Source organism: Convolutriloba macropyga, chromosome 8 (assembly GCF_964194025.1).
Source record: "Convolutriloba macropyga chromosome 8, txConMacr16.3, whole genome shotgun sequence".
In the NCBI taxonomy this organism is placed as follows: domain Eukaryota; kingdom Metazoa; phylum Xenacoelomorpha; order Acoela; family Convolutidae; genus Convolutriloba; species Convolutriloba macropyga.
The window spans coordinates 37,757,708-37,783,968 of record NC_134475.1 but is presented as its reverse complement, the minus strand read 5'-3'; the positions used below and the strand labels follow the sequence as shown (position 1 = coordinate 37,783,968).

General features: G+C 36.1%; 1 protein-coding gene across 1 annotated transcript; it reads right to left on the bottom strand.

The window, feature by feature from the left end:
- Window positions 1–265: 265 nt before the first annotated feature.
- LOC142344107 (uncharacterized) lies at window positions 266–26,155 on the bottom strand. Its single transcript, XM_075395597.1, has 3 exons — window positions 25,863–26,155; window positions 3,934–4,058; window positions 266–530 (listed from the first exon to the last, which is right to left on the bottom strand). The coding sequence occupies exons 1-3, from the start codon at window positions 26,030–26,032 to the stop codon at window positions 358–360; spliced, it is 468 nt and encodes a 155-aa protein (XP_075251712.1). The 5' UTR covers window positions 26,033–26,155; the 3' UTR covers window positions 266–357.
- Between the last annotated feature and the right edge of the window lie 106 nt (window positions 26,156–26,261).

The window sequence follows — 26,261 nt, the reverse complement described above, 5'->3', positions numbered from 1 at the left end:
CCTGTGGGCGAGCATACTTTTTAAGCCCTCATAGCCTCGTGGTAACCGCGCCAGACTAACAGTCTTTTGTCCCAGGTTGTGTTCTCACCCATCTACTTTGAGCTTTTTAGGTCATTGCCCTCTCTCAATATTTTTGCCTAACCATGGTGCTCAATGTGGCTCTTAAACATGTGCTTCGAGAGACCACTTAAACATGCAAAAATTTTGTCCCATTTTACAACTCACGCGTTTAATATATAGGATAGGATAATTCCTCCGCATACTGATATAAATATTTTTTATAAATCGATTGAACATTTATTCCAAATAAGCTCACTATCATTATTATCGTTATCGTTGTTATAAAAATTATCTAAATCATCCAGTGTATCTATTGTTGTTTGGGCTCCGGTTGATCACACCTCCCCAGCCTGTGCCACCCCACCCACTGGAGCCTCTTCTTTGTCCTCTATTGCCCGACCGGCCAGTTCTGTAGCTTTGAGAAGACACTCTGCCATTTGGCACCCAAGATCTAGCATTTCCTCTGGCTCCTGAAACAAATCCCAGTCTTTTCCTCTCACTCGTACAGATATAACAACTTTTTTTGTCGAAGTTTTTGAGGTCTTTGACAATTTTCACGGCCTTTTCTTTTTGTACCGGTATATTGTAGGTGATTACCGTATATGACCATTTTGTTATGGATTGGCCCTTTTTTGAAAAGTATTCCAAGGACACAAATTTCAGGCTGATATTAATGCATATAAATATTATCAAATGACATAACAGAAAAACAAGAAAACCATAGTTACTCAGAGAAGCTCTACAAAAGCAGACGTTTCTAATGAACTACTCTTGCAAGGTATTTTACAAATTTACAGGCTCTAGATCCTAACCTTTAACCAAAATTATGGTTGCATAAAAACTTTCTTCTTTCGCATAAACTTGCTTTTCTTAGAGTAAAAACTGTCATTTGATGTCTTTTAAAAACTACTATTTGTTTGCACTAATTTTAAAAAGCAATGTTGCTTTGATCAGTTAATTAGAGAATCAAGCGTGAAAAATAGTTAGGACATAAAACTTCGAGGAAGCTTAACTTCGCCAATTATTTGCCATTAAATCTTAGAAACGCAAACGGAAAATACGCATGTAAAATAATTATGTTCTTGAAGCTCAATTGTTTCTAAGTTTCTAGTCCAATTAGTTGCCCTCCTAAGTCAAAATTTGGGTGCACTACCTAGTGTCTTTACTCAGTCGACCTCTAGCACTAACAAAAGCTCATTTTTTACACTGAAATGGGTTAAGAAAAAAATCCCCTTTTTCCCACCCTTTGACTCTTTAAATTCGTTAAAATATAAATATTAGTCCCCCTAGTGCCTTGTATCCAACACTAGCGTGCAAGCGCCCTCGTTTGAGGGCAGTAAGTCCCTCACTCGATTAATGTTTTTATTAATGTTTATATCTGTACACATAAAAAGTATATGTTAGAACAAAATCTTAGTCGCCCAGACACTAGGGCGCTTGGCTCCCGATTGCTGGGCAGGAGGCCCCAGGGTACTAAGATTTTTTTCTTAAGTTTTCAGAGAACCAAAAGGTACAGAAGTGTTGAATTTCATTTGAAATTGAAATGTTTGCAATTTCGCTGATTAGTGAAAGAAAAGTTTTCTTAAAAATTTACACGAGTTGATCTAAACCAAGGGACTCCGTCTCTGATCGCGAAGCAGGAAAATACATATGCGAAACAAATTTTTTCCTCTATTTCTCCTCCCAAACTCTTACTTTATTTAGGCTCCAGTAAAATCCCACATCCGTCTTTTGTCTAGCGTCAAAAAAGCTCCTAATTTTTACCCCTTGATTCTCTATATACATTAGAACATAAATCCTGTTTTCCTCCTGTATTGTGCCCAGAAAATGAGCGCACGCCCGTGTCAACGCATTAAGTCACTCGGAAGGGTCTGTTACTCTGTGAATAGAACGGAATTTTAGGGTTGTTTTGACATCAAACTTTCGGGGTTATGACGAGTTGTCGAAAACCGTTGAGAGATCGATAACAAACAACTGCTTTTTTTAAAACCAAATCTCTCTGATTACAACTGTTGCGTAACTTATCGAAGATACAACTTATTAGCTATCGGTCAAAGATACCATTATCTGACGCAGTAGTTATTTATCAGCTAAGCTAACAACTCTTTTAGGTGGATCCCAATCTAAAATTTCCAGAAAGTTCTAATTGTAGGAATGCTTCCGAGAGAAGATTCAGATTTTCAGGAAGATTATATTGATCTCTTCGGCAGTCTTAATTGATCTCTTTGGCAGTTTTCTGGTATCGTAGTAATTTTAGCTCCCATGGACTTCTCCTTGGGTCTGCAAAGGTCCCTCATTATTTTATTATTTTTATTGTTTAGCTCATGTCCAGTTGTTGCTTGTTTTGGCATTGACGTGCACACACAAGAAAACTGAAACTTTATAAGCATGACATTTTTAACGAAGTACTCAATTATATATGGCCATTAGGAGAACCGTGCAGCATAAATTTGCCAAATTTTGACATGTTCAACTGTTATTGAGAATACTTCGTCTGCAATAATTTTGCTGTCAATTTGTGAATCAGTCTGAACCAATTCAACTTTAGTTATTAGAGGCCGCTCTCACGTTAACATCATCTACATAGCACTATGGTAACAATTCTGACGTGATATAAGTTTTTATTATGGATAAAAAATGGCAACGCAAAATTGTTATGAGTCAGTTTTGTGGAGGTTCAAAACCTTTTTAGGGACCTTCAATAGCAGAATGACCTTAGTACTGGTGTGAACGGATTGGTAGGAACATAAAATTAGTGTGGAATATTTTTGCCTGACAACTGAAAATTGTCTCGGAGCTTTTAAGAGGTTTTCTACCTACTTTCACCAGTGATAAAAAATATGAATGGTGACTTTCTCACAATCAATTGTAGATTACTTTTGGGTTCGATTTGTTTATGGCTTCAGAAATGTATATTTATTTTTCTTTTTCTCTTTTAAGCGGCCTTTTTTTACTTATGATCTTAGTATGGTTGTCAAGATTCCATAATACCATATAAGATGCTATAATACCATAATACCATGATTACTAAGATGCTTTTTGTTAATAAGGGCATCGTTTGGTCGTTTGTTCACCTTTTAGCTGAAAGGATGGAAGGACTTGTTGGTTTGATCTATTGTGTTCTATTCTAAAGCATCAACCAATTTTTCATGATCTTAGCATGATTGCCAAAATTTCATACAGGTCATATATGAATTTGTATGATTGCTAAGAAACAATTATGGTGAGCAACACGGGTATATTCTTAGATGGATGTTAAAGATCGAATTAGCACTGAAACTATTAAGACAGACGTAACATAGGGTCTATCAAAAACCGATTATTGCTAAAATATAAAAATCAGAGCAGTCAGCAAGGCCAAGGGGAAATGGTTATTTTCCATAAAAGATTGGTTATTTTCCATAATACTTTGTTAATTTTCATTAATACATGTCAAAATTAATTGTATTACATTCGAAAAGCGATCCTAATCGGTCACATCTGTCAAAAAAAGTAAATGGCGTCAAACACTCTGCCCTACAGATAACGATCATGATTGTTTAACACTAAGATTAAGATGTAACAACTTTGACAGAAGAAACAGACATTACAAATTCGTCTCGAGATAACTGAAAAACTAATAACATTTTGACCTCTCAGATTATGTTTAAAAGCTTCAACGAGTCTTGCAAATTACTACCAAAACATATTGGAACGAATTTCGCAAGGAAGCAACAATTGGTTGCTCATTTTGACGCTTGATACTGTTTATTTCTCATTAGCAATATAAATTCTGCCAACACTTGTACAACAGCGAAAAACTTAATTGTTGTTTTTCTGAAACCCAATTAACTTAAGAGTTAAAATCATTGAGAAAATGGGGAACCAACTCACCCCTGCCATACTCGGAGTGTCTGTTGTATCTGGACCCATAGTATGTTCCCCCTCCCCCTCTTCTGTAGTTCCTGTTGTGTCTCCTCCGACCAGACCGTCCAAAGTATCCATCGTCGTAATAGTACCTACAATGTTGCTCAGGTTTTTTCAGCCCAAAATATAACAGTTTTGCTACTGACAAATTAGTCTCTCTAAATACTGCTGTTTCCCTAAAACAAGAAGTCGATTATAGTATCAAATACACTTTTGCTTTTCTCGCTCTAATATATACTCTCCTTTAACATCAATCTAATATGCTCTCCTTTAATCTCTTGTCTAATAATACAGTTGAGGGCTCTTTCTGGTTTTTATATCTTCAGACAATAACTAAATTTAGACCAAAAGTGAGGCTGATCAGACAGTGGAGGAGTATCAGTAAATCTGATATGACCGCTAGGTGTATCGCAGATGAAACCTGTGCTAAATATGGAAAATGTGGTTGCATTCAAATCAATTTTTCTATCTGGCTGCATTCAAATCAATTTTTAGTAATTTTGTTTTGCAAAAATTTTGCGAGATTGTCTACTATAATCGGAGATCAGAACGGTTTCTCATCTTTAACCAGTTGCACGTTATCAAGGTTATGCGACGCTAGGGCCCAGGAATCTTATGCGCGTGCAAATCATTTCAAAATTATACTGATTATGTATGGTATAATATCAGAATATTATTGAGGCGATCAAAAAATTAAGAAGCACATGTTTTTCTTGTAAGTCACTGTTTTCTTGATGTCATGAATCTGGTTGACTATTCGCGGATTTTTGTTGAAACTGTGTGAACTTATATCCAAAACAAATGGATGTAGTTTGATGTATAAATTCTTGACATTTGAATAAAAATAGGCTAAAACCCCCCCTTCGGATGTCAACCCTATGTCTTTAGCTACCAAGAAGATGTTGCCGGAACTTCTCGGTTTTTATTTTACCGAGACTTTTTGTTAGTATGTCAGCTGGTTGTTTGTCTGTAGGAACATACTCTAATAACTTAAGATCACCTCTCTCGCACAAATCCCAAAGATATTGTACTTTGATTGCAAAATGCTTAGCTTTGCTATGGTGAGAAGTTTGCTTACTTAGTGCGATACTGGCTTGATGATCAACGAACAAATTAGGTCGGCTTGGTACAGGAAGGTTGAGTTCATCTAAAATACCATTAAAGTTCACCAATTCTCGAGCAGCTGAAACATGCGTAAACTTCAGCCTTCTCTGAAGATGTAGCAATACAGTTTTGAGTTTTACTTGCCCAACTAATTTGACCAGAATTGTTAAACATTTTAAAACAAAAACCCGTAGTTCTTTTGCGATTCTCAATATTCACAGGCCAGTCAGAGTCGCTATAACCAGCCAAATTGTCATCCACCGATGGCGTTTTCCTGAAAGTTAGGTTTAGATGTTTTGTACCTTTTAAAAATTTTAGTACAAGTTTAGCTGCGCCGCCTGTGAACGATTGGGTCGCGCTGATAGTGCTAAACAATTAAGGCTCCCAACAAGACTGCGATAAGTTGTATTGTCAATAGCAGGTTTATCAGTATTAAAATTTAGTGATCTTTTGTTTTTATGCAATAGGTGTTGATACACCTTTGCAGTAGCTCATTCCAAATTTTATCAAAAGGTTATCAATGAATTTTTCCTGGCTAATTTCAATTCCCATCGGAAAACTCAAATTTCAATCCCAAAAATCATTTGAGATCAGAACATTCACTAACAATGAATTTGTTTAAAATCTTTCTTTCAAATAATTGGTAAAATTTAGTTTCAGGACAATGGAAACTAATATCTACCCAACCGCAAAAAATTGCCAAACTGTTCTTTCATTTTTTCATGAATAAACAAGGATAATGTGTGCAAGCTTCAAAACCTTTGGTTTCTAAATGTTCTTTAAGAGTAAGGAACCAATTTCTTCCCGACTGTTTCAAACGGTAAATGCTTTTGTTCAATTTACAATCTAATTTTGCCTAAATCTGCCACTATTTGAAGTATGATACGTACGTTACTAAGTATAGTAGTTGGTGAGTATGTGTATTTGTAACCAATAACTTGTTGTTGACTATTAACTTTTGCCACAAAACGTGCTTTGTGTTTAGTGACAGTACCATCACTAAAAATTTTGTTGCAAAATGCCATTTGATCCCAAATGCTTTCATATTTTCTGGAAGAGGAACTAACTCCCAAACGTGGTTTTTCAGAAATGTTGCATTGCGTCTCGCCAGTTTTCATTTTTCAAGGCTTCATCAGTATTTTGAGACAGTTCAGCATAACAGTTCAAAATTTCCTCGATTTCTGCAGAAAACCTTTTATTCTGGTTAAGTCGAGCAGATCTACGAAGATGTGATATTTGACTGTCTACTGTCTCTTCATTCAGGACCGCAACAGGTTCATTGCAAAAGTTTGTCACTAACGTCACCTAAGTTGATATGCGCTACTGAGGGATCTTCCGAATGAGAATGTTGATAGCGGTCGATTTTGGCTTTACAAAAAATCACATCCTCGTGGAATTTTGCATTGCGAGTTTGAAATCTTCTAACTTGCTTTCTAAACGTTATGCTGTTATTTGAAAAACCCAAAAAAGTTCCTCCCTGAGCAGTATGGTCAAGTTTTCTCCGAAACCGTTCTTCGATATAGCTAAAGCCCTTACAACCAAAAATCTTTACAAAAGAAACGTTTGGTTTGAATCCATACATTTTTTCGTAAGGCGTTAATCAAATTGCTGAGTGAAAACAGTAGTTTTTGATGTAAAAAAGCGTAGTTCTTTGCATAGGTCCAGTTTTATTTCCCAATCCTGCGTTATCCAACAAACATTGTCAGGCCGGTAGCAGTGCCCCATTTTCTATCTACATTGCCATTTTCCTCTGGCGTATAAGGTGCTCAATTTTCAATTCTCACCTTATATTCATGACGGAACCTGGAAAACTGACTAGAGGAAAACTCATTTGCGCCATCATAAGTGTTAGCGGTGTACCTAAATCTGCGCAAAACTGTTCAAAATACTGTAGGCATTAGTCACTAATTTTCATAAAGTAAACTTTCAATTATCTGGAAAAACTGTCAAAAAATGAAAATGCATATCTGTGATTGTCAACTGATACAGGTGTTAATTGTCCAAAAATTTCAACATGAACGATATCAAGCGCATTGTTCGCTCTGTCAACACTATCTTTTGGAACTGGTTTACGTTTTGCTTTGTTTTAAGTGTCGCACTTCCTTTCACCCCTATCAATTTTTTCAATTTGTATCCCATCAACATGGTTTTGCAGTTTTATCAAATCCTAAAAGTAATTATGACCTAATCTGTAGTGCCAAAGTTTCAAGTTTGACGAAGCTATTTATTGTCCGTTGCAAAACTCATTTTCTTGAGTCTATATAATGAAAAACTTAGCATTCATCGGAATAAATGGTTCTCTTGCATCAGAGGAAAAACAGTGATATCTCTTGTTACTATCTGATCGTTGTCTCCAAATTCCAATCTATAAATAGATTTTTTAAATTTTCTCACTAATTAAATTCATCCCGCAGTCAAGAACAAAAAGAGTTGACAGCGTCAACTTTGCTCTCTTTCCATTATTCTCACACAACAAAAAAATTCAGTCCTGTACTTTCTTTTGGTTTTGGATCCAGAATTGGTTGCACAGCAAACGGATACCAAAAAACTTTCATCTAATGAAGCAAACAGTTTGCAATCTTTCAACATGTAATTTGTACACCCCCATAAAAATTAATATATCATTTCAGTCGTGGTTAAAAAATTGTTATCACTCATTGTAAAAGAACAAAACTTTGTTTCTTGAGCTTTTTATTTCCAGAAGTAAATCAGCTGATTCATTGTTACTGGTACCATTTTTAAGTTTACGGCAATTGCTGCAGTCATGGTTGTTCTTTTTGAAAGAACAGTACTGTTTGTTTTGTTTTGGGTTGCGGCAATCCTTTGCTAGGTGACCTGAAGTACTAAAATTATGGCATTTCATGTTTCTTTTGTTAGAATTTTTCGCAAAACAAAACACTTCCTTATGACCCTTTTCCCACAAAAATTGTCGAAAAATTCTCACTTTTGGTTTCTGTTTTTTACTGCCAAAGAAAGTAGACTCCGGTAGCCCATCATTGCTACGTTGTCTTTTTTCAGATTCAAAATTCACTAAATCTCTTAATACTATCCAGATTTTGTTCATCCTTACTGAATTTGCATAATTTTCTCAATTTATCAAAATCTTCTTGGAGATCTTTCAAAAAACTAGAAATAAGCATGGGCTCACTGTCTTGTTCACCAATTTCTCTTCAATTACTGTGCAACTATTCAGCTCATGTGATATAATCAAAGACACTTTCATTTGCTATCACTTTCAAGTTAGTCAACTTTTCAATCAATTGCTTTAGACAAGGCCGTTCAAAACTTTTTTATCTATCACACACTACTGCCCAAGCCTTTGGACAATCCTCTTTGTAAGTTCTCAAAAACATTGCAGAATTTTTGTCAAGTGATTTTATGATCTCCACCAAACACGCATCTATAACTCAAAATTTTTCCCGAGATGGCTGTTTATTTCTAAAATCAGCTTCCTCGCAAGCATTAGATTTCAAACTCTTCTCAAACTCAGTTTCATCACACTGCTCTTTTAAAACTCTTAAGAGTTCATCTTAACCATCTTTGCTTCAATTAGATCCTGAAAATAAGCAAAGTCTTCTTTTCTCCAAAAAAAACACCTTTCTTCTACACAACTGATCTCATATTTTTATGTGTCGCACTGTGTAAAGAAACTTCCAATTTTATGTTGAAATTTCAAATGACTATTGCAATAGTTAGAACATGTTCCGAAACTTGTTTTCCCGTCGAACTCCTATAAACGATTTGCTATTATTTAAAAAACCCAGAAAAGTTCCTCCCTGAGCACGATGGTCAAGTTTTCCCCGAAACTGTTCTTCGATATAGCTAAAGTCCTTACAGCCAAAACTCTTTACAAAAGAAACGTTTGGTTTGAAACCAGACACTTTTTTGGTAAGGCGTTAATCAAATTGCTGAGTGAAAACAGTAGTTTTTGATGTAAAAAAGCGTAGTTCATTGCTTAGGTTCAGTATTACTTTCCCAATCCTGCGTTATCCAACAAACATCTTGTCATGCCAGTAGGACTACCCCATTTTCTCTCTACTTTGCCAGTTTCTTTTGGCGTATAAGGTGCTCAATTTTCAAGTCTCACCTTATTTTCACGACAGAACCTGGAAAAGTGACTAGAGGAAAACTCATTTGCGCCATCATAAGTGTTAGTGGTGGACCTAAATCTGCGCAAAGCTGTTGAAAATACTGTTGTCATTCGTCACTAGTTTTCATAAAGTGAACTTTCAAATATCTGGAAAAACTGTCAAGAAATGAAATTGCACATGTGATTGTCAACTGATACAGGTGTTACTGGTCCAAAAATTTCAACATGAACAATATCAAGCGCATTGTTCGCTCTGTCAACACTATCTTTTGGAACAGGTTTACGTTTTGCTTTGTTTATTTCACAAGTGTCGCACTTCAACAATTCACTGCTATCAAATTTTTCCATTTGTATCCCATCAATATGGTTTTGAAGTTTTATCAAATCCTGAAATTAAATATGGCCTAATCTGTCATGCCAAGGATTCAAGTTTGACGAAGCTAAGCATTGTTCGTTGCAAAACTCATTTTGAGTCTCACAATTAATAAACTTAGCATTCCATCGGAACAAATGGTTCTCTTGCATCAGTGGAAAAACAGTGCCATCTCTTGTTACTATCTGATCGTTGTCTCCAAATTCCAATCTAATAGATTTTTTGAATTTGCTCATTGTAATTAAATTCTTCCCGCAGTCGGGAACAAAAAGAGTTGACAGCGTCAACTTTGCTCTCTTTCCATTATTCTTACACAACATAAAATTCAGCCCTGTCCTTTTGGTCTTTTGGTTTTGGATTCAGAATTGGTTGCACAGCAAATGGATCCCAAAAAACTTTCTCTGATGAAGCAAACAGTTCGCAATCTTTAAACATGTAATTTGTAAACCCCGAATCAATTATTATATCATTTCAGTCGTAGTTAAAACGTTATCACTCATTGCAAAAAAGCAGAAAACTTTTTCATGAGCTTCTTTTATTTAATGTTACTGGTACCAGTTTTAAGTTTACGGCAATGGCTGCCGTCATGGTTGTTCATTTTGAAAGAACAGTACTGTTTGTTTTGTTTTGGTTTGCGGCAATCCTTTGCTAGGTGACCTGAAGTACCACAATTATGACATTTCATATTTCCTTTGTTAGAAGTTTTGCAAAGAAAAAACACTTCCTTATGACCCTTTTTCCCACAAAAATCATCCCATAAAATTCTCACTTTTGGTTTCTGTCTATTACCGCCGAAGAAAGTAGGCTCCGGACGCTCATCATTGCTACCTTGTCTTTTGTCAGATTCAAAATTTACTAAATCTCTTAATACTATCCAGATTTTTTCATCCTTACTGAATTTGCATAATGTTTCAAAATTATCAAAATCATCTGTGAGACCTTTCAAAAAATTAGGAATAAGCATGGGCTCACTGTCTTGTTCATCAACTTCTCTTAAATTACATTGCAACTCTTAAGCCCATGTGATATAATCAATGACACTTTCATTGCTATCACTTTCAGGTTAATCAACTTTTCAATCAGTTGCTTTAGACAAGGCCGTTCAAAACTTTTTTATCTATCACACACTACTGCCCAAGCCTTTGGACAATCCTCTTTGTAAGTTCTCAAAAACATTGCAGAATTTTTGTCAAGTGATATTATGATCTCTCACCAAACACGCATCTATAACTCAAAATTGTTCCCGAGATGGCTGTTTATTTCTAAAATCAGCTTCCTCGCAAGCATTCGATTTCAAATTCTTCTCAAACTCAGTTTCATCACAATGCTTCATCAAAAGTTCATCTTAAACATCTTGGCTCCAATTAGACACTGAAAATAAGCAAAGTCCTCCTGTTCTCCAGAGAAATAAACACTTTTACTTCTACACAACTGATCACACTTTTTTATGTATCGCACTGTGTAAAGAAACTTCCAATGTTATGTCGAAATTTCGAAATGACTATTGCAATAGTCAGAACATGATCCGAAAAACAAATTTCGTTTGAGTGTTATACATCCGACTCAAAAATCAGAAAATTTGAAAATCTTGGAGTGACTGGTGTTTTCTATCTGTTAAAAGTCCTTAATTGTGGGCTTTAGCCGGAAAAAGCAAACACTACTTTTATTACCAAATTTTTTAATATGTATCAAAAAAACTATTAGATTACTGCGAATTCGGTCAATATTCAAAAAAAACTTGCAGCATGAATACTCCAAGAATTTTTTGTATACGAGATGAATAGGTGGCATTATTATTCTGACAATTGTTTGTTGATATTAAAAAATTGTCAACATGAACAAAATCTGCACATCCCCAACTTCAACTTGCATTATATTCCGTGAATACAGCATAACTGCGTATATACTGTCGACGTGATAGCAGATTTTCATTGTCTTTGGTAGAATATCTTCTCGTTTTTAGGTTTTTAGGTTGCTAAAGACTGTCAGTTAAAAAAATCTGACAAAATATTTGACATATATCTTTAAACCAATGAATATCTTCGATATCTTCGATACTTTCAATTTGCAGTTTCAAGTTCGACATTCATTATCTTGAATACTGCAGAAAAAAATGTTGGTAGAATATCTTTGAATAATAGTTGGCAGTAAATTGCGCAGGCAAAAGATCAAAAATTGGCGTTATTTTTTCTCTTTTTGATTAATTGTAGGGATTTTAAATTCCTTGCCCATAACCTATTGTCGTACGCGAGTCGAATTGCGTACTTGATCTTGAGTCGCGAGTTGTGTTTATGTTCTATGTCATACTTGCGCGGCGAGTGCTCTTTACACAATTTCCAAATGAATTCGCTTAGCGAATCGCGTAACTACTAATGTTTACTTTACTCGGATTGCAAAGACAGTTAGTGAAGAATAAATTAAATTGGGCAATTGTACGCGAGAAGCAAAATAAAGAGAATGAAAGAATAACTCAACTGTTATTCCAGAAGTCAAATAAAATATGAACAATATTTTCCCGTTGTGGGAAAATGGTAGCAACAGACATGCATGTGAAGTAATAATGATTTATACACATGCCCCTCAGGAATGGGTACACTGATTAAATTAAGTACATCGTATGATAAGTTTACTGCACTAAATTATGATGTACGACATTTCTCCCGCTTTCAAATTAAAATTGCATGAAATAAAATTTTAATAACAATATGAATAATAATAATACTTAGTCACCGGTTAAATAGTATCAACAATATATTTACTGGTTATCATAGCTAGTCATAATTAATAATATATCAGTTTTCACATGTCCTCTTCATCAATAATCAGTTCATTTGAAGTGCTATGATCGGCTGGCCGAATACGGGGGTCCGTCGGAGACACCTGTCCTACGATAGGCGAGGGAACGTCGTTGCGAATCGGTTCAACTTGAGTAGCAGTGTCCACAATGGTTTGTATCACTGAGGGTTGAATCGATTCTATGTCACCCACTCGACGCTTCCTACGGGGTGGAGCAAAGTTCGGGGGACACGAATTAGTGGAAACACCCGAGGAGTCGTCTTTATCGTAACCATAGTATTTGGGGCTTTTTCGAGTTCGTTTAGTGGATCGTGTTAGAGTATCGGCGAAAGATGTTGTTGGAGCAGGACGAGGTGGTTCAATTGTTTCATGCTGTGTGTTTGTAGGCGGAGGTGCAATAAGCACTTCTTCCGTTATAATTGGCTGGTCGAGAGCAGCCTCTGGAATTACGGGTAGTACTTGCGGGGCGAAATTATCCGGAACTTTTGGCATACGTACTCGCATTGCGCGAGCAATATTAGATTTGTTCGAGGATACGCCACTACCAGTCTCCCGTTTTCGATGTTTCATTTTCCTGTCTCCTTTCTGGATGCGGGTACACTCTTTGGTATGGATGAGTATCTTGGCTTCCGCTGTCTTTTCATGCGTGCGGGGTCCTCTGCGGTTGATGTACTCCGTCAACTTAGTCTTTCGTTCCTCACGAGTGCCAAATTTTGCAATATCACTATTGCGTACAGTGACTTCAACCTTACCCGGCTCGCGAATGACCGAAGTGTATTGATCGGTCTTTTGGACGACCGATCCCGGTGCCAACACCTCATACAATCCGTCCAGGTTTTTCTTAAATCGCTTGTGGAGGTGCTTCTTTCTGGCAATATTGAGTTGGACCGCGTGTTCTTTCAATGGTAGTGGACGGTGTGCATGCGTGGTACGAAGGAAGCGTGATTCGTTATCTGTGGCTTGCCGTTCGCGATTAGTAGCATCCTTAGTCGCCTTGCACATATTGCGCTCAACTTCATCATCACTCCGGATGTTTCCCCAATGTTCTTCCGGCAGCAATTCGTTGGGGGTTACAGTTTCTTCATCTAAATAATGATTCAAAATTTTTTCATAACTGAGGTCAGATGATTTAGGTTGAGTACTTATATTACTAAGTGGTGTATTGGCCGTACGCCCGAAGTGATATTCGAATGGCGAAAGCTTAGTTGTTTTATGTTTGCATATGCGAAGCTGGTATATAATTGATTTTAATGCTGCTTTAATGGTGAACGTATTTAGTTCTTTGTGTGCGTCTTTAATACATGCCAAGCGTTGTTCAATTGTACCAATTAATCGTTCTACTAAACCTATTGCACGATGATCATTTGCCGGAGCTGGTATTAATGTGATATTGTTTTTTGTACAAAAATTTTTTACTTGGTTACCTATAAGACAACGGGCTTGATCTATTCTTAAGGAACGAAGAACTCCATGAATTTTTATATAATTATCTAAAAATTTTATGACATTCGAGGAATTTGCATTATGTTAAAATATATATTTCATGTTCTTTTTCGTTATTAATGGGCCCTGCAAAGTCTATTTGTATTTCTTGGTTGGGAACTATACATGGTTTATGTGCTTTAAATTGTTTTGCGGGAATAACAGATTTTAAACTTTTACCGATAGCAGTGCAAGATTTGCACTCTATTGCTTTGACTAGCAAATCGCGATTCATGTATGGCCACCAGCAGTGCTGGGCCATACATATCATCCCCCAGCTACCCGGGTGACTGGCATGGAGGTCGTCAATGAGGGCCTCTTTGAGTGCATTGGGGATTGCCACCTTCTCGTCCATGCAGACACACCCGCCTGTCACGTGAAGGTCCCGCCAATAACTGTGGAGGTATGGGTTGAGGGCCTTCAGTCTTTCTTCGTCCCCCCGAATTATGCAGTCTCGCACTTCTTTTAAGACTGCATCCTTACTTGTCAGTGACGCAATGAGGCCTTTGCTAAAAACTTTCCCCACCACTCGTTCGAACATTACTTGGGGGCTATCCGTTAGCGAGGTACTTAGGTTGGAGTGAGATGAAGATCTGCGAGGCGTGCTCGTTGTTGCATTGTCAGTGAATGACAAGCGAGGCGAAGCACTAGTAGATCGAGTTGAGAGAGATTTTCCCTTGAGAGAAGATGCTTGTTGACTCATTGTTGATGAGGTTGTTGTTTTTTCAATTAAATTGATTGAAGAAAAGGAAGGCAACTGAATTTCAGATTGAGTTTGGGCAAAAAGCACTTGATTTTTGTTTACCAATTGGGCACGTGAGTTATTTAAAGTATTTGAATGTGGCTTACTAAAAAAGGTAGGAATTTGAGGCTGACTTTTGATTGACAAGTGAGAATGACTTAAAGGAGTAAATTTTGATGTATTTTGGTGAGCGAGTGACGCTTTTCTTGTATTTACTAGTCTTTGAGACTCAATTTGTACTGGAGTAGTTGTAAATGGTAGACTATGTGACGCATATTTGGAATGATTTGGGTATTTAGTAACTCGCGTTGCAAAAGAGTCATCTAAGGAATGCATTTTAGTCTTTTGAGTAACTAGTAAAGGATTATGCCAGGCGGGTGTTAATTTGTTAAAAGACTTGCGTACTCGCGATGCGAGATTAGGGGTGGTATCAATTAAATTAGAAGTGTTAACTTTTGGGGGAGAATATGTGTTAGCGTGTACGAAATTGTTTTGACTGAAGTGTACTCGCTGATCGTGTACACTAGTACAATTAATACCATTAGTGGAAGTGGTAAATATATGTTGCATTTGATCCGGGAATGAATTATTATTTTGAGCTAAATGTACGTCTGGAGCGTGTGTGCTATACATATGTTTAGGTTTGAAAGGGATAATATTAGAGTTGTGTTTTTGCGACGCGAGATTTGAATTATAATTTGTTAAGCGAACATGCTGAGCGGGATTCAAGTCTAAATTGAAAGTTTGTTTGGATGAGAATTTTAGACTACTAATTCGCGGAGCGAAATTTGATTTAACGTTTGTTAAGCGTACCCGCTGAGCGGGTTTTATATCTGGAGTAGAACATTGTTTTGAATAGTATTTTGAACTATTGTTTCGCAAAGCGAGTGAATTAGAAATGTCGGATTGAGGATTTTGAGTTTCATAATCTATGGTTAAAACTTGTTCTGTAATGTTTGTGGAATTTTTATGTTCTCTATCAATATCAATATATAATTTATGAAGTGAATTGGCTTTGAGGTTGTGTTTTTGTTGAAGTAATCGGGCATCAGTATGTATACTCGATAATGTTGCAACTAGAAATTCTTCGTCATATTTGGAAACACTTTCTGCTGGTTGATATGGGTTACGGGATATGTAATCAACTAGGCCCATTTTTGCGCCGGGTAAATGCTCTATTGAGAATTGATAAGGCAAGAGGCGGTCAGCCCACCGTGCTAACCTACTATTATAACTTTTATTTGATCGATGCTCTTTTAAAATGGAAAGTAATGCGCGGTGGTCAGTTATAACAGTAAATTCTTTTCCATATAAACAGTTTTTAAAATATTCTATTGACCACACTACCCCAAGGAGTTCTAATTCGTTAATACTATAACGTTCTTCACTACTGTTTAAAAATCGGGATGCAAAAGATATCGGTTTCCAACCATCAACTGTTAGTTGTTCTAGTGCTGCTCCCAAACCAGAACGTGAAGCATCACATTTGATTCGCGTTTCAAATTGGGGATTATAATGCATGTTTTTGGTATGATTTGCTATGCGAGTTTTAATTGAATTAAAATGTAATGTGTGAGTGTCAGTCCAGACAAATTTAGTGGATTTACGAAGTAGGGGTCTTAAAGGATGTCAGAGTTGAGCTAAATTGGGAATAAATTTGCTAATATAGTGAACTGAGCCGAGAAATGAGCGTAATTTTTTGAGTGTATTAGGAGGTTGTAATGATATAATGGATGATGTTTTGGATTCGAGTGGCGAGATTCCAGATTGAGTTATTTTATATCCTAACCATGAAATTTGTTGTTTTGCAAAATGGCATTTCGGAAGATTGATACGGAGGTTGTCTGCATCTAACTTTCGAAGACAATCCTGTACGAGTTGAAAGTGGTCATCCTCTGAACCTCTACTAACAATTAAAATATCATCTAAGAAACAGAATGTTTTTTTAAGTCCAATCAGGGTGTAGTCCATTGCCTTCTGAAACTCGGCAGGCATGTCAGTAAGACCGTAGAATCCTGTTTTGAATCGGTATGTGCCTGTCATGTCACCACTAATAATATTAAAATTACAATGATTAGCAGTTTCAGGGTGTAAATTTAGTTGACTGTAAGCATATTTAAGATCAATAGTAGAGAAATGTATTTGCTCCGCGGGTTCTGTTTTGTAGTTTGTAATTATTTGTGATATCGAATCTATGAGTGTTTCAATATTTGGCATTTGATATTTGTTCTTATGTATTGCTTTGTTAAGAGTTTTAGAATCTAGTGCTAATTTTATGGTTTGATCTCGTTTGACTGTCATTACAATAGGTGAAATAAAATATTGGTCAGAACAGTTATTCAATTTTTCTATATGTCCCTCTGCAAGAAGTTTTTTAATTTCAGTCATTACTCGTTCTTGCAAGTTGATAGGTACTTTTCTACCCTTTTGATGTTTTGGCTGGAAATGACGATGAAATTTAGATTTTACTGTGTATTTTTGAGCGACCAATACGTGTTATAAGTTGAGGGAATTGTTGTGCAATGCGTGTTTTGAATGGACATTGTGATGTGATAGTGTTGACCATACTACCTTCCGGTTTTGGGGTTTGAGTTACTGAAATTCCGAGAGCGTCAAATAGATCTGTTCCCACTAGTGGTTTTAGTCCATCACGAACTACAACAAATTCAGCTTCTTCAAGTCGCCATCCATTGCTCGCAATTGGTGCCTGTATCATACCTATCACGTTTATAGGTTCATTGGAAAATGTTTTGAGTTCCTGGGGAGGCGCTGTCATCAACCATCGAGCAAGGGGAGAATTTTCCACAATTTCCGAAGCAAGGGACTCAGGCAAAATACTGCATACACTGCCGGAGTCGATGAGAAGTCCAACATGGTTGTTACCAATTTGTAGGATAGTGTTCTTCGGTTCAATCTGAATTGCGGTACTTGCGATGCTGGCGACCATATTGTCATCTGAGCTGTCGTAATCCGATTCGCATTGCGGGTTATAGTTTATATTTCGTATGGCATTTACTGTTTGGTCAGTTGTAGTTTCTTCAACAGAGTTAACATTAGAGCGATTGGGTTTGTTTGGTGATGATTTTGGTTTTCTGCATACTCGCGAAAAATGGTTTTGAAGGCAACAATTGTTGCAAGTCTGGCCTCTCTCAATGCATTTGACTCTATGGTTAGTTGACCAAGTTAGGCCACAGTTCCTGCATAGTTGGTTTGGTGACCGAGTAAAGCTTGATGTATTTGGTCTCTGATTTGGTGTCGAAATGTTCGTTGAGGGATTATTGCATTAACTTGCGGAGCAGATTGCGAGTTTGTAATTTGTAGCTGATTTCTTTGGCCTAATTCCATATATATGGCCAAACGTAATGCTTGAGCTGGTTCTAAGGTTTCTCGCAGCAATTCCCGTTGAATTTCTGGATCTAACATATTTGCAATAAATAAGTCTCTAATGAGGGTGTCTTCCTGGCTTCCGAGCTCACAATTTTCAGGAAGTTCTTTCAATTTTCCGATGAAATGTTCGATAGACTCTCCTCTTGTCTGTTTCGTGGTGAGAAGAACATATCTGTCGAATGTAATGTTGCGCTGACGAATAAATGCTTTTTCCATGATTGTCCAAAGTTCTGCTGTTGAGAGACTGTCCATCTTGAGGTGTGGGTTTTGACTACAGACAATTCGACGTCCTTCAGTGCCCAAACTGAGGTATAGCATTGACACAGTTTTTCGATCGGCTTGTGCCCATGGCTTGTCTCCGCACATTATTCCTATCTCCAGTTGTCTCTGACATCGGTTTTCCCAATTCATTTTTGATTGAGCGTTTCTCGCCAATCTTTCCCGCTCCGATTGTGCCGATGATCCTGTTATCGTAACCTCATAGATCGGTTCAAGTGGTAGTTGTACTATTTCAGGCTTTGGTTCCAACAAAGTGTCTATTGTGATATTTTCCTTTGCAAGAAGCGCTAACTTGGCCTGCATCTGCCACTTTTCCCATTTCAGTGGCGGATCTACACTAGGCTTATCCCAAAATGGCTCAATGCCAAGTGGAGTTCGTTTTTGAGCTGCTGACTGCGCCATGTCGTACGCGAGTCGAATTGCGTACTTGATCTTGAGTCGCGAGTTGTGTTTATGTTCTATGTCCTACTTGCGCGGCGAGTGCGCTTTACACAATTTCCAAATGAATTCGCTTAGCGAATCGCGTAACTACTAATGTTTACTTTACTCGGATTGCAAAGACAGTTAGTGAAGAATAAATTAAATTGGGCAACTGTACGCGAGAAGCAAAATAAAGAGAATGAAAGAATAACTCAACTGTTATTCCAGAAGTCAAATAAAATATGAACAATATTTTCCCGTTGTGGGAAAATGGTAGCAACAGACATGCATGTGAAGTAATAATGATTTATGCACATGCCCCTCAGGAATGGGTACACTGATTAAATTAAGTACATCGTATGATAAGTTTACTGCACTAAATTATGATGTACGACACCTATCAAGGTTATGCGATGGTAGGGCCCAGGAAGCTTATGTGCATGTCAAACATTTTAATCAAAGAAAAACGTGTGCTTCTGAATTTTTCGATCGCCTTTTTTATTCTGACATTATACCATACATAATCAGTAAAGAGGCGATCAAAAAATTCAGAAGCACATGTTTTTCTTGTAAGTCAAGTTTTCTTGTTGATGTCATGAAACTGGTTTACTATTTGCGTATTATTGTTGAAACTGCGTGAACTTGTATCCAAAACAAACGGATGCACTTTGATGTAAGACTTCTGACATTCGAACAAAAATAGGCTAAAACACGTTTAAGTTGTATGACCACATCAATCTTCAAAACAATTAAAGCTCAGCTACTTACGCTGTTCAAAGAACATGTTATATATTCTTCCTCTGATGCATTCAGAACTTTGGAAATTGATTTATTAATCTTCACTTAGATACCACCATTATTAAGCGTCATTGATTGCCCCTTCTTTCGAACAAATCTAAAATTTGAAAACTCATGATTATGTAAACCTGTAAGCTCGAGAAACTATAATTCTTGATACCAAAATTATAAACATAGAAGTCAGGTTGCCGAAAAATAGCTACCATTGACAGCGCTGACCCACGTTGGGATTGAAACACTTAGAGAACAATAAAGAGAAAAATCGATGATTGCCCAAGTGTCAGAAAAGTGTTCTATTTTGATCCGCAATTTCATTAGAATGATTAACAGTAAATTCAGCCTCCAGATTTGAGGACTATAAGCTATATATTAACACCGGTTAGCAGTAAACAGTAAACTAGACGCAGAACCGACTAGGATTGAGCTCGGATCACCAATTAAAGAAATCTAATCGAAAAAAATGAAAACAGTACAAAATGATAATTAAAATGCCGCATGTGAAAGAGCATCTCACACTAGTGAGAAAGTAAATTTTCGCTTAAATACTTTTTTATACCCAATTTTAAAATTAGAGTGAGAAAATTTTGCACCAAAAAACCACTCATGTTTTCGCTTCACTTCCTGTTTCGGCGTAACTACTCCAATTTGGCTTCAAAAATCTTGAAAATGAGCGAAGATCTTTAAGATAACGCCCCAATAAAATTAAAACTTTGAATTTTAAAACCGGAGCCGGAGAGCTCCTAAAAACTAGCCGTTGAGAGCCATCTAATGGCGACTGTTGAAAACAAAACTCAAGAGTTATTTGTGCGTTTTCCATAGTGATTGTTTCTTCTTGTAAATTTCGATGGGTAAGCTATCATCTTGTTGAGTTATAAATTTTTCTAAGTTCAATTGAAGAGTTTCCGAAGTCAATTGTTTAAACCAACTTAATGAGGCAGCAACTATACTTGCGGGGTATTACCACTTTGCCTGAAAACTTAAATAGATTAATTTTACGAAGCCGAAAGTTATGCTCATATGGCGCTAATTTAGCCGATATTATGGCGGCTTTCAGACCAATTTAGAACGTTTTAGCAGCTACTGACCTCAATTTTTACGGTTTTCTTTGATAAAGTTGTTTAAAATGGAAATCATTTGTAAGGCATCAGTTCCTGCTGTTATCTGACCCATTTCATTTCCATTGGCAAATTTCTATTTGATCAAAATTTGAATAGGAAATTGAAGTGATCACTTATAACAGTTAAAAGTTTAAAATTTAAGTTTAGAACATATAAAAGTTTAAATTGCAGCGTTTCAGTTCCTTTGAGGAGTATAAATATATAAAAATCTAAAGCTCATTTTTTTGGTCGCACAACATTTCAAAAATTTCAGTTTTTTTGGCATTGCTTTTTAGATATGGAAATACAAGACAAAATTTGTTGGAATTGAAATCCTGGAATAAATAAGAAATTCTGAGTTCTGGCATTTCTACTTTTTCATTTTTTTGTGTTTCATATAACTTAACAACTTTGTTTTCTAAAAAAACAGGAATGTCGGAATCGAGAGGATCGTACTCCTTATAAAAGCCAAGTGAATTTTGTGTTTACGCAGTCAAGGTATGAAAATTTTTATTATAAGAAGCCTGTTTATTTTGTGTTTTTTTGGTATTATATCATGGTGAAGACATGTTTCTTGGGCGAAATTGTGCAGACGTGAGGTAGAAATAACATCAAGCGACATCAACTGACGCAGAAAAAGTCAAAATATTTTTTCAGTTTTTTTTGGATATCGGAACATTTTACAAGCTCAACTTGGTTTACAGGAAAATTGCTGCAATTTATGCAAATCATTATGCAAAATATTTGCTGATTGTTCTCTGCAAGAAATTAACAATTCTTTTATTAGAAAATGATTGCTGCTGCAACAGCCAACGGCAAACAAAATTTTTTTTTTCATACTGAGCGAGAAGAAAGTTCAAACAAAAAAGGCGTTAATGTTTTGGCTACAGATGCTTTCAATAAGTTTATTCAATTCCATTGTAGATTTCAAAACTGCTCTTAAATGAATACGTGTTTATAATTTTGTCTTGTCTTCTCACTCTGCCAAAAAGTTGCTGGCTCAAGAACAAGCAATCTATCTTTGACTGCTGCCAATTCAAATTTATGTGGAGATAGTTCACAATGAACTAAGTTGCGTTTTGAGTTTAAAGTTGAGTTTAAATTGCCGCTGTTTCACATGCAAATGCTAAACCCGATGAACGGAAATTCGTTTACAGAACCTGAACGCTATAAAAAAGCGAACACCGATATTTTAAAATGTTTGCGAACTCCAAGCACAATAGCAACGGTCAAAATCAGACACCCGTGTGGATTATTTGAGAAAAAACAAAACATTTATTTGATAAAGATACAAAACTGCTAAATTTTTAAAATTATGTGAATAGAAATCTGATAAGTGCAACCTTGGTTTTCTTGTAGTTTTTACATCATAAACAGGCCTCTGTGCCCATACAAACAATATATGCAGATATATATACACCATATAGCAACAAACGAACAGCTAGCAATCAGACGGGTCTTCCTCGCTCCTCTATTTTTGCTTTTCGCTCAACGTTTGATATCAAAGCGAGACTATTGTTTCATAACCTACTTTCGGCAGACAAAAATGGTTAATTCCCATCTTGTTAATGCAAATCGGCCAACTGAAAACTGCGAAATCGCCAAATTAGTCAAGTAACCTATGTTCAAAATTCCATCACTGGTGCAAGAAGTTGAACGTCAAAAAGATGCGTTTCGTCTACTGAACAAAAAAAATGATGAGCTTCAAAACCGTATGTCGACTCAGGAAAAAATACTCAGGAAAAAAAAGAATGTTTGATTTTCAAATACTTCCCAATCAAACCAAGTAGCAAACACTTAAATATGGATGATTGCAAAGCAATTTCTTTTTGTCAGTTGTCAAATTACTCCTCATTTCAATCAAGACGTACCATCCCTTGTAGCCTGCAACTTAAAAACGAAATGAGCCACATATTTGTAAAAATCGAAAATATTTTTTGGCCAGCCCGCGAAAAATTAAAAGGGAGTATAATAATAGTTAGCCATGAAAGCTTCCCCCCAAAGATGCTGAAATTTCGAATTACTGCTAAGAATTTGGGCTAATAGCAACATGGAACAGCCAAGAGAAAGTTCTTAGTTCTTCGAAAATTCAACCGTAATTACAACCATTCTGTAAATAGTAAAAAAGCGGTGGACAAGCTCTAAAATAGAGCAAACAAGAGACGGGAATTTCAGTATTTGCGGAATTAGTGCGAACATAGGGCACACGTCAAGCTGAATAACCAAATCATGATGAAAACAAGAAAATTTGAACCACTTAGCGAAACATAAAAACAAAAGGCAGAAAGGAAAAAACGGTAATCAGCTAACCATCCGCTTAATTCAGAAAAGACGGTTTGATCTATCAGCTACAACTACAAGCAGAGATTGTCCTCTGTTTTTGGAAGCTGAGAATGGATTTGAGGATAGGGGTGCTAGGAAAAAGCTCTGCGAACTGGTTAATTCAGAAATCGGTTTCTAAAAATCCAGTTGCCAAAAGCATTATTTTAAAAAAAAATGACTAACTTCCATTTTTTACAATTTTTTTCGGACCTATCTCGTGAGAATGTAAGTTTTTAAAAACTGTTTTACTGACAAAAAACTTCAACTTAATTTATTTATTGGCAGAGCAACCCGCGTTGCAAAACAAGAGTTGCAGTGAACAGCTCCTTGTAAAAGAATATCATGAAACTTACCAGCAAACTTTTGTGATCATTTCCCACTTTTGTTAATCAATGCTGAATTTGGGCCAATAGACTTTCACACAAAAAGTGAACATTCTTAATAAAACATTCGTTTTGATTATTTAATGGAATGCAAAAACCAGCACAGAGCAATATTTATTGTTGAAATGTTTCGAATACACTACTTGATCCATTTTCATCCTTTAAAGTTAAGAAAAACAACATGTTAAAATGAAAAAATAAAATCCCTGATAAACAAAAATCTGCTTTTCATTAAATTGGTTAAAATTTTATGATGCCTTGATATAACGAAGAAATTTTTGTTTCAGTCATATCAAAAAACCTGCAACACGAAAAAGCCAAATGTGTAAAGTTGAACCAAATGTTAATAGATATTTTTTGAAAAATATGTCTTGGGGATTTAAACCTTCCTCTATTGACATCAATGAAATCAAAAGAGTTGAACAGAGCTGCGTTTTCTTTCCAACATCACCAACGGAACTTAAAACAATTGGTCACTCAAAAACAATAGTTCTGCTGGTCATGATGGGTTAACCAAGAAAAATTTTACGATTTCATTAATGGTAATTTGTGAGTACTTGCGATGTTTTTAACATTGCTTTGAAAAAGTTAGTTCCAGTAACCATTTAAAAAGGGAAAACGGATTCTTTGCACAGAGAAGGCAGTAAAAGTGACCTTGAAAACTACAGACCTATCAGTCCGTTTATGGGTTTTGTTAGGAAACGTAAAAATTACCCCCAAACTGTTTGTATTCCAACCAAAAATCTTGCATCAATTCAAAAAATTTGCTGAGATCAATTGAAGCATTAGAAAAAAATTATCTGGCGTATCATTATTCATGCTTTTGACAGTAATCCACCATATTTTGATATCAATGCTAGAAAAATAACGTTTCAGATAACTCTCGAATTATTGGGTCACTTTACAGATAGATATTAATACGTTTTTTTAAAATCATCAGGTTCATTGATAAATACGGCGTACCACAAGAATCCATTTTAAACCAACGTTGTTTCTAATATACATAAATGATATACCTCCATGCTTCCTGAGCTCCAAAATAGTTTTGTATGCAGGATATACTACCGTAACATTGTTCTCAGTTAAAGAAAGTGCTGAATTTTGAGTACTGTACAAAACGTGAAGAAAAGTTTCGATCACAGTTAAGAGTCAATGAAAATAAAAACATGCTTATGCATTTCGGCCCCACTAAAAAGCTAAAAACATGGAGGCTATTTTCAAACAAGAACATATCAAAGATGAACGCAAATATTTGGGTATTAATTTTGACAAGCCAATGAAATGTGCGTAGCACTGTGACAAGTTTGTAAAAAAGTTTTCTGGTATTGCCTATACGGCAAGAAAATATTTCACAAAAGTCAAATAATAATTTTTTGACAATTCCTTTGTAATTTCTACAATAGATTATGGTCTTCTAATATACGGAAAAAATCACGAGACACATCGACAAATTTTATTTGATGCATAAAAGAATATGTCGGGGCACTTTTTAAAAAAACGCATGCGATTAAGGATGTTATCACAAAGCATCATCTTACCAAGCATGAGCTTTTTGCTAATAATGTTTTCAAATTCATTTGGTTTTCGTGAATATCTTATCGACCTCCTGCTAGGTAAGGCAGTAGTCTCTTCAATTATTCGTCCAGGCGTAAGTTTTCTTTTTAAATATTTTGTTTAATTAATGTTATACTGCTGGTAAACAATTTCAATTCATTTCAATATATACATTACTGCAGAAAAAATAGACAACCATATCCTTTGAGTCTGCAATGAAGCACGATTGTATCTGATTCTTCTTTTACTTCATTTTGGAAACTCCAACTCGAAGTTAGTTCTACACAACAGCTAAATCAGCTCGACAGGTTTGCTTCACTATCTTCCATTCTGCATTTCAGCTTTAGCAGTGCAATTTGAGCAGCACTAGACCTTTAAAGCCTTTAGACTCACTTTATGTCCCTCATTTTTATGTGCGACTAAAACAATGCTGTTTTTGCACTGATACTAGTTTGCATAGCTTAAATAGAAGTGGAATGAGCAGCCATTACAATTTATTATCCATATTTATTTTAATATCTCAATTATATGTGGTCATATTCTAACTCCCTCCTACTATTCGGCCACATCCGAAGATCAATTAGATCTTATATACTGAAGGATCAAAAGGAAACCAAATCGTTCACTGAAGGTGGTCCTTGCGTTCTTAATTATTGTCTGGAAATAGTAAAACTGCATTTATAACAGTAAACCGGAACCAATGAAGTTTTCATTAAAATGTCGAGCAGGGAAATTTTACAGGTTGCTGTTCCAGACCATCAACTATCTGTAATCAGATTGAGACAATCCAATTTTACTGCTATCAGATCACACCCGAACAACAAACAACTCTACTGATCAGGCTTCCTATCCAAGATTTTTCCAAACTATGTAAGTTGAGCTCATGAAGCGCAGGTGTGCGCTCGAACGCATCAGAGGTACCCGAGTCGAGGATTTCACCCAAAAAACAACAGATAAAAGAGTGGAAACCTTTCCAAAAAGCAATCTCTTATTTGTACTGTGACCTCAACCTGGGTTTGAACTTGATTATCAGAGATTGAGGTAGAAACAATCGGGAATTATTGCCAACCTGTCGTAGTAAGGTCGTTGAACGTAGTACACCCCTCCGTAATATGCTGTTGGGTATCCAGAATTGTACAAGTCGTGGTAATAGTAGTAACAGTTGCCCAATTCCCACAAAACAACAAACAAACATATCTGCGCCAAGTTTGCGCACAAAAACAAATTGAATACTTTCATGTTTGAAAAAGTAAACTTTGCTGCATGTGTTACGTTTGATGCAGCATTGGATGTTTTTTGGCTAAGTGTTCAGATCGGTGTTAAAGATGAAGGTCAATTGTAGTTTTGCTTTGAACAAATTCGTCTATATATATAGTCAGTCCCATAAAATTGCAACGCTATCGAACGTTTCAAAGGTCAAAGTTCAATATTAAAACGTGCAGATATCTATCAAAACGCTGTCAATTTG

Coding starts and splice junctions, on each gene's coding strand:
- LOC142344107 (XM_075395597.1), bottom strand. CDS start 26,032: ATGAAAGTATTCAATTTGTTTTTGTGCGCAAACTTGGCGCAGATATGT. Junction 4,059..25,862: donor CAACGACCTTACTACGACAG/GTTGGCAATAAT, acceptor GCAACATTGTAG/GTACTATTACGACGATGGAT. Junction 531..3,933: donor ACACTCCGAGTATGGCAGGG/GTGAGTTGGTTC, acceptor GATTTGTTTCAG/GAGCCAGAGGAAATGCTAGA.